The following is an 8619-nucleotide window of genomic DNA, read 5'->3' as shown; positions in this document are numbered from 1 at the left end:
CAGGGCGGGGGCGCGGAGGGGCCAGAATGTCCTCTGAGGATCTTGAAGGCCAAGGATCATGTCTCAAGGTTAAAATGAACCATTTACTTGTGTCAGCTTCCTTCCAAGGCACTGACACCATTCGGTGACCCACATGACACGGACTCGGCTCGGTGCGGGTGCAGCGTGTACAGCGGTCAGTGCTGGTGGTGCTCTCCATCTGATGCGCCCCTCACAAAATTGAGACGTTTCGGAAAGGGCAGTCCCCAGCCATGCAGGATTACTTCTCAGCAGAAGGCACGGTCCCCAGGGCCCCGGATTTGGCACAGAGTCACCACCAGAGCCCAGTCCACGGCCGGAGGTGACCGGGCCCCAGGGCCGCCAGAGGCAGCAGGCGTCGGCTCGGCCTTCTCCCTACTCCCCCAAAGCACTTCGGGAAGTGACCTCCTCTAGTGTGTGTGGGGTGCCCCCGACAGGCCCCCCATGGCGTCAGCTGGGCCCCACGCAGGACGGACCAGCCTCCCGCGGCTCTCGGCAGGACCTAGCCTCGGAGCTACCCTGCCCAGTGCTCCCCGCAAACTGAAGAGTGGACACTTGCCCCAAGTCTAACCCTGTCCCTTTGCCCAGTGTGGTCGACGCTCGGGGAGGGCGGTCCCCCTGGAAGACAGAGCCTTTTCCTCCTGGAATGACCGCAGCCGCCAGGCTCCACCTGGTTTCCTCGGTGCTCAGTGAGGATGAAGTCTCGTCGCCCAACCCGTACCCTCAGCCAGAAGGCCCGAAGGTTCTCCCCGAGGCTGCCGCAGGTGCCGAAATCTGCCAATGGCTGAGCTGCCCAGACCCCGCTCCCGTCAGCCGGGGCGCAGTCAGATGTCCTCCGCGCTGCCGCTGTGCTCACTAAGGAGGTACCACTTCAGCCTGTCCGGCAGAGGAAGGGCTTTGACCTTCACGTCCACCGGCCAGGGCTGGAGATAGAGGCGGATGTAAACGCGACACAGGTGCTTGAGGGACGGGGGACAGCTCTCCAGCTGCCTCAAGGAGAAGTGAAGGGCCCGGATCTTGTCGGCCAGGCTGCCCACAGGGTGGATGTCGAAGTTTGCAGGCAGCTGGAGTTTCTGGGAATTAGTCACCATGAGGTCCAGGACGGTCTCGGCTTTGCGCAGCAGGTCCACGTGGCTGTCGTCTTCGGCGCAGCCTGGGTGGGAGCAGAGCCTCTCGAAGAGGATGTGGAAGCCGGACCAGCAGGACGCACCGTGGACGGAGCAGTTGTAGGCGGCTCCCGACTCCAGCAGGAAGCGCAGGAGAGGCAAGTGCAGCTTGAAGCCCTTGAGGCACATGTGGGTGAGGGACTCGTGGGCCGGGCACTCGCTGGGGTCGGCGCCGTGGGCCAGCAGCAGCTGTGTGGCCTGGAAGCAGAAGCGGCTGATCATCTGGGCCTCCTCCTTGTCCCCTCCCACGGTCTCCCCGAGCAGGAAGATGATGCAGGTGAACACGGTGTCCCCGTCTTTGGTGGTGGCCTTGACGTCTGCCCCTGCGAGGGCCGGTTGGGGAAAGAGAAGGGCGGGAGAAGACCTTAGCCCCCTGCGAAGTGCTGTTTAACAGGGAACAGCGAGCGCACAGGGAAAGGCCTGCGGACGAGCCTCACCTCCTTCTAGTAAGAGCCGGATGTTCTCGGTGTTATAGATCTGCACCCCGTCACTGCTGGCCAAGGCGTGCAGCAGGGCGGTCTTTCCTACAGAGAGAGCATGAGGGGGGTGTGGGCCAGGAGGCCAAGGTCAGGGCCACCCCCTGCGGTGCAGGGGACAGAAGATCAGAAAGTGAACTTTGTTGTCGTTACTTTTTTTTTTTTTTTTTAAATTTTTAATGTTTACTCATTTTTGAGAGAGAGACAGACAGAGTGTGAGCAGGGGAGGCGCAGAGAGAGAGAGAAGGAGACACGGAACCGGAAGCAGGCTCCAGGCTGTCAGCACAGAGCCCAACGCGGGGCCTGAACCCACGAACCGGGAGATCATGACCTGAGTCGAAGTTGGACCCTCAACCGAGTCCCTCCAGAAAGTGAAGTTTGGTTTTGTTTTTGTCCAAAGACCTTTTTTTTTTTTCTTTAAGTTTATTTATCTTGAGGTGGGGGGGAGAGTGGGGGGAAGAGGGAGGGAGGGGGAGGGAGAGAGAAATGTGTGTATGAGCAGGGGAGGGGCAGAGAGAGACTCCCAAGCAGGCCCTGTGCTGTCAGCAAGGGGCCCTACTCAGGGCTCGATCCCACAAACCTGAGAGCATGACCTGAGCTGAAATCAAGAGTCAGCCACCCAACCAAGCCACCCAGGTGCCCCATGCACCTCTACACCTAACGTGGGGCTCTAACTCATGACCCTAAGGTCACGGGTCGCAGCCAGGCACCCCCAGAAAGTGAACTTCAAGAAGGACCAACCTCTCAGAGCTCGGGCCGAGGGGGACAGGTTTCTGGTCATTCTCTTTCCACCCACATAAAACCAGGAACAGAATGGACAAGAGGCGGGAGGTTTCCATACACCCCGATGCTACCTGAGGCCTGGGCCGCGGCCTCCCCAGCGAGGAGCCACAGCTCCCAGTCGGAATCTGAGCGCACGCGCCCCACCTCCTCCTGCACGGAGACTCGCGGGCCGTGGCCTGGGGCCGCCGGCTGCACCGCCTCCCTAAAGCCTCTGCGGGCCGGCAAAATGCACCTACGGCCCGCACGCCGTCCTGGGGCACTCCGGGCCTCCTCCTCGAGGCGCCTGGTGCGGCTCTCCCCCCTTCCCCCGCAGGAGCACCCACCGTGCTTGTCGGCTGCGTTGACGTCTGCTCCGAGGTCCAGCAGGCGCTGCAGGCAGGGCAGGCGCTCGGGCTCCTCGCTGGCCAGGTCCAGGGGGCTGCTCTCGTGGATCTGAGGCGACAGAGCACAGCCGAGTGGGCCCCGGGGCCGCCAGGCTGCTCGTGCCCCCCCTCCCCCCCGGACTGCCTCCCTGCTGCAAGCAGGCTGGGCCTGGCCCTTACCCGGTCCCTCCGGTTAATGTCGGCCCCGTGGCGCACCAGCAGCTCCACCATGTCGGGCTGGTTTCGCAGGACAGCGATGTGCAGGGCCGTGTAGTAAGTGACGGGGTCTGAAGGCACAGACACAGCTGGTGGCAGTCCTGCCTGTCCCCTCCTCCTTGCAGGACCCCTGGACCTGGCCTTGGTCTCAGCCCCAGCACACTCCCCGCCCCTGGGGTGGCCCAGGCCCCGTCACCACCAGGGGTCAGGGGCAGGACACAGCCGTCCTCATCAGAGGCCAGAGCGCTAGCTCTGGAGTCAGACCTAGGTCAGGGTCCCGGGGCCATTCTCGTGCGGGGGCAGGGAATCGGTCTGGGCTTTACTCTGCCGTACAACGGAGCTGCTGGGAGAAGCGCCCAGAGTGACAGCTCCTCAACGCTGGCAGTCACCGGCACGTTCTCCGAGCCAGCGTCCAGGTGACTGACTTCCAGCAGCGCCCGCGCTCAGCTCCTCGCTGGCCCTCGGGGAGCCTGGGAGCCCAGCGCCCTCTAAGCTTGTCATCAGATGGGGAGGGGAGGCAGGCCTGGCCGCGTCCTGGGTCAGCCCCCAGACCCCCGTCTGGTCACAAGTGGGCCCTGAGTGTCTCCTGGCTGGCCCTGCCCTCCCCGGTGGGCGAGCCAGAGGAGGGGAGCGGCCCCGTCTCCGCCCCCACCGCGCTCACAAGCTGGCGGTTGACCCGCTCCTGCCACGACTTCCACCGAGTGTAGCTGTGTGTCCTCCCCCTCCCCCTCCCCCTGGCATGAGCAAAAACGTGAGACGGCTCAGAATGGGTGGCAGAACTCGCTCTCCCTGCGCTCTGGGCACATTTTCCCGATAACGGAAGCAGGGGTCACGCGGGGAGCCGAGAAAGTTGGCGATCGGGCACGCGGCGCGGGCAGCCGCAAACTGCCTCTCGGGCCAGAGGTGGGAAGGGGTTCCTTGGCGGCCACCCACGAAAGAGGGGAGGGAGGTAGCCCCCAAGCGAACGATAAAGGCGGAGCCGGAAGACGCATTTGCCCGGCCACAGCACAGCCACGCGCAGGCCACCAACCCGCCCGGGGCCCCTCTGCTCCAGCTGACCTTCAAAGTCGAGGTTGGCCCCGCTGCGCAGGAGAACGCCGGCTGCCCGCGTCAGCCCCAGCTCGGCCACCTTCAGCAGGGCGTTGCTCACACCTTCCTGGTAAAATGGGGAGTGGGCCTTTCTCTCCAGCAGCTCAGTGAGAACGAGGATGCGGCTCTCCTCGCTGGCGACATAGCCAGGCCTGGGGTGGGAGAGGGGCAGACTGGTTGACGGGGGACACGGTTGTGGGACCAGCTAGATGTGCTGGTGGACCGTCCCCCGCTGTCACCCCACCCCCAGCCCCCAAGGCAGGGCCAGGGTTCTGTGGGGCAGGAAGTCTCTGGAAAAGGTCTGCAGTCCAGAGTGAGCAAGCTGGATCTTTTAACCCAAGCCGACCCCTCGGGGTTGCTGAGAAGGAACCGGGTCTGTCTCCAGCCCCCTCCCAGGCTGCCCAGAGAATCTGGTCCCTGGCTTGGGTACGAAGCCGCACACAGCCATGCTGCTGCGACTCAAGGAGGGGCGGGGGGGCCTTGCGGCCAGAAGCAAGAACCAGACACTGCCGCCCCTTCCTCCCACGCTGACCATCCCTGAGCTGCAGAAGATGCCAGACCCGCCCAGGCAACACCCCCGCAGCCAGGCCCTCCTCCCCGGCCCGCACTCAGAGACGTTTAGCTTCCCAGTCCCCAGAAGGCTGAGCACACATGCCCCTTCACGCCCCAGCCCCAACGCCACCTGCCCCACCAGCACGGACCTCCGAGAACTAACAGGGCTTTCCCCAAAAGAGCAGGTCCGAGGACAGCTCCGTGACCCTGAACGCAGCTCTTTCCCCGGAGGCCCCCTCCTCCTCTGACGCTTCCCCCCCTCACCAGTGCTCCTCGCTCCCTTAGCGTCATCTATCTGCGACCCTTCAATGGTCAAGCTCAAGGTTCCATCCCTACTGCCTGGGCAGGTTTCCGGCTCGTTCCCCCACCCGGGGGAGTGCACCATGGGTACAGCGCAAAAATTCTGGGACTACAAAATGCCATGCAGCAGCCCGGGCCCTTTGCTGCCCGACTCTCAGCCCCAAACAGCCTTAGAGTTAAGGAAACACCTTACACTGTGTTTTCAGAACAAGCCTCAAAGGGAGCAGCGCAATGATGATGAAAATCTTTGTTTCCACCCAAGTGCCTAGAGAGGCGCATGAGCCCCACTGTGTTTCAGATTCCAAAGGATCCCAGAAACCCACACCGGCTTCCCCTCTCCCCTGCGCTCTTCTCCATTACATGGAATATGCAGACACCTGACTCGTGATCGTCACTCTCCTCTGATGCAGAAGCGCCGGGAAGGCTGGGGGTTTTGTTTAGGTCCCTGACGTACCCTGAGCGACTCCCTCGCTAACGCCCGTTCCCACAAGTTCACGGACACACCTGCTCTCGTCTACGTAAAATGCGAACTCATGTACACAAAGTTTGGTTTCGCACTGCTCTGGGGTAAACACGGAGGCCCTCGGCCTCCACCCTGCTCCTCTGCACCTGGCACCAGGCCGACGGTGCACAGGGTGGGGCACCGAGGCGGAGGCCCGGCCGACACTCCAGCCTCCAGGCCTCCCTCCGCGGGCCTCGAGCACCCTCCATCCTCCCGAGCGCAAGACTGGAGTCAGGTGCGGGAGCTCACGCTCCAAGCGACGCAACTTCATCTGCAGAGTAGGGACACGGCGGCCCCCGTCCCCGCCACACTCGCAGTGACAACTGAAGCGCAGCAGCGCCGGCGGTAAGGAAGCCAGTTACCCGTCCAGAGGCTCCTGCCGCTCGGGGTCCTGGATCCCCAGGGAGCCCAGAATCGCATCCACCAGCGGCTGGTACTCGAAGATGATCCTCCGGAAGCCGTGCAGGAAGGGCATCGCGGCGGCCCCGGGCGCGGCAGGGCGGCCGCACCTTCCGGCCAGGCCCAGACGCCGACCGTGCGCGATCCGGAGGCCGCGGGCTCGCCCTGGCTTCTGCAGGGCCAGCCCCCGCGCCCGGCCGGCCCTCCCGCCTTCCACCCCTCTGCTCCGCGCCGGAAGTGACCCTCGCACTTCCGGTCCGCGGCGCCCAGGAAAGCGAGCCGTGGCGACAGCGCCACCTGCGGGCTCGGAGGACCGCGGCGCCCCCCGGAGAGAGAGCTGGGGGTGTCCCTGGCACCCGCCCGCGGGGAGTGAGGGGCGAGGACCCTCGGGCAGGCCTGGTCGCCGCCCGCCGCGGGCCCGCCTCTCCCCGGCCCGGCCCGGCCCGGCCCGGCCCTGCTCCGCCCTGCGATCCCGCCCGCGGCCGCTGGGCGCCGTCCGAGCTCCGCCCATAGCGCGCCCTGCTCGGCCACTGCCCTAGTACCCCGGCCGGTGGAGGGGACCCCGAACCCTGGGCGCCGCCCAGCCGCCCTGGACGCGGATCGGACCAGGGCTTCCTCCGACGTGGCCTGGTTCTCTCCTCTCCCCGACGCTGAGTGGATGCCCACACACCCCGACGGGTGGTGGGGACAATCCCTTACTCTGTCCCCAGGAGCTCCTGGGCCTGCAGGCTGCCAGCTCCTTCCAATTTCCACCTTGATGGACTCAATTGACCTTAATTTACTAATCCGTTAAATAAGCAATACTTGCAGCACCCAAGACCTTGGATCAAGAACTCTGTTCATGTCAGGGAAGTGGAATCTGTTAGGAAGGAACCCTACCCCGGAGCCGCTTTCCAGGGCTCAGACATCTTCCTTTAAGGCCATACATGTGAACCTCTACAACATTGGAGGCCCGATGTCTTCCTGATTCTGGAAAAGTCTTTTCTAAAGAGGTGTGTGGGTCCGAGCGCTGGCATGGTGCCTTGGCCTCCGGCCCCCACCACATGCCCTTGGGAGTCTCTCCGTCTGGCACCTGCCAGAGGCAAGAGTTGTTGAGTGAAGGAAAAAAGGTCTAGAGAGGCATTTGAAGACAATCGGATTTGCCCGTAATTTGTCTGTGTGCTCCCCGCCCCCCTCCGAGAGCAGAACAGATTTTTTTTTTTTAACGTTTATTTTTGAGAGACAGAGAGTGACAGAATGAGCGGGGGAGGGGCAGAGAGAGAGAGGAAGACACAGGATCTGAAGCAGGCTCCAGGCTCTGAGCTGTCAGCACAGAGCCCGATGTGGGGCTTGAGCCCACAGACCGCGAGATCATGACCTGAGCCAAAGTCGGACGCTTAACTGACTGAGCCACCCAGGCGCCCCAGGCTCTGACTGTTTTAAGGATCCACAGCTTGCCTCTCGATTGGTTCCAAGGACCTGAATGGTGTAGGAGCCGTGGGACCTTGACTCAAGGTCCCTCGGCTCCAGGGCACAGGTCAGGCGACCCCCTCAGCTGAGGCCTGCTTCTGCCCGGCCCCACTGGTTTCCCAAGGCTGGCATAAGAAAGCATCACAAGCTGGGCCGTTCTGGGAGCCAGAAGCCTGAAATCAAAGGTGTCGGCAGGGACAGACTCCCCCCAAAGGCTCTAAGGGAGACTTCCTTTCTTGCCTCCACCAGCTTCTGGTGGCCCCCAGCTTTCCTTAGCTTGTGGCCACTTCACTCCAATGTTTGCATACCTCTGTGTTCAAGTGGCCTTCATCGCTGTATCTGTGTCTCTGTCCAAGTCTCCCTGTCTTTTCTAAAGGACCCCAGCCGTTGGATTTAGGGCCCATCCCAATCCGGTGTGAATTCATTTTAGCTTGATTACATTTGCAAAAAAACAAACAAAAACCCTATTTCCAAATAAGGTCCCAGTCAAAAGTACTAGAGGCTTCTAGGACTTGACCGTGCCTCTTTGGAGGACCCAGTTAAGACTGATCTGATGGGCAACCCCAAGCATGGCCCTTCTGGTCTCTGGGCCTCAGTTTCCTTACCTGTAACCTGAAGGCCCTTCAGGCTCTGACGGTCCTGGAGCCCAGGAAGAGGTCCTTGACACTGTTGCTGGCTCTGCCCAGAAGAAAATGTTAAAAAGTAACAACGAGTCAGCTTTTATGTGCTGAGCCCTTCTAATGCGCCAAGCACCGTGCTAAATGCTTGACACGCCAGTCTCAATAAATCCCGTTAAGTAAATGGTGGCGTTCTGCTATTTTTCAAACAAGGAAACAGGTTCAGAGAGGTTTGGATGCTTGCCCAATGTTGCACAGCTAGGTTGAGATTCCAACCCAGGTCTGGGGGAGGGGGGAGGGGTGCAATCTCCCATGTGTCTGGCCCTCAGGGCTGGGGTGCCCTGCGGCTCCTCTGGGTGTGGGCAGAGATCTGCACAAGCAGGAGTAAGGAGCTGACCCCTGCTCTGTCACAGCCCCTGGGCGCCACACTGTGGAGCCGGGCGGCCGCCTGCCTGTCGCCCAAGCCCCTCTCTTTAGAAAGTTTCTTGACCTTTGACCTCCCTCCTGTCAGCAAGGGCAACTTTGTTTCCTCCATCTGCCTCCCATTAAGGCTCTGTCACTCAGAGCCTCTGATTTAAGTTCTCAGCCTCCTCTCTTCTTTCCTCGCCACTGCCTCTCGCTGCTCTGCCAGCCTCGCCACTTCCTGCTCCCTACTTCCGGGATTCCTGAGCAGCCTGGGGGTCCCGGGGC

The 8619-nt window shown here is 62.3% G+C and overlaps 1 protein-coding gene across 1 annotated transcript; it reads right to left on the bottom strand.

Moving 5' to 3' along the window:
• Positions 1-63: 63 nt before the first annotated feature.
• ASB6 (ankyrin repeat and SOCS box containing 6) lies at positions 64-6092 on the bottom strand. The gene is made up of 6 exons (XM_039229497.1): positions 5827-6092; positions 4081-4262; positions 2986-3092; positions 2767-2875; positions 1622-1708; positions 64-1507 (listed from the first exon to the last, which is right to left on the bottom strand). The coding sequence occupies exons 1-6, from the start codon at positions 5937-5939 to the stop codon at positions 843-845; spliced, it is 1263 nt and encodes a 420-aa protein (XP_039085428.1). The 5' UTR covers positions 5940-6092; the 3' UTR covers positions 64-842.
• Between the last annotated feature and the right edge of the window lie 2527 nt (positions 6093-8619).

The sequence above is a fragment of the Hyaena hyaena genome, unplaced genomic scaffold (genome assembly GCF_003009895.1).
Source record: "Hyaena hyaena isolate Hyena2069 unplaced genomic scaffold, ASM300989v1 scaffold_38, whole genome shotgun sequence".
Taxonomy (NCBI): domain Eukaryota; kingdom Metazoa; phylum Chordata; class Mammalia; order Carnivora; family Hyaenidae; genus Hyaena; species Hyaena hyaena.
This window is presented reverse-complemented; position numbering and strand designations above follow the sequence as displayed.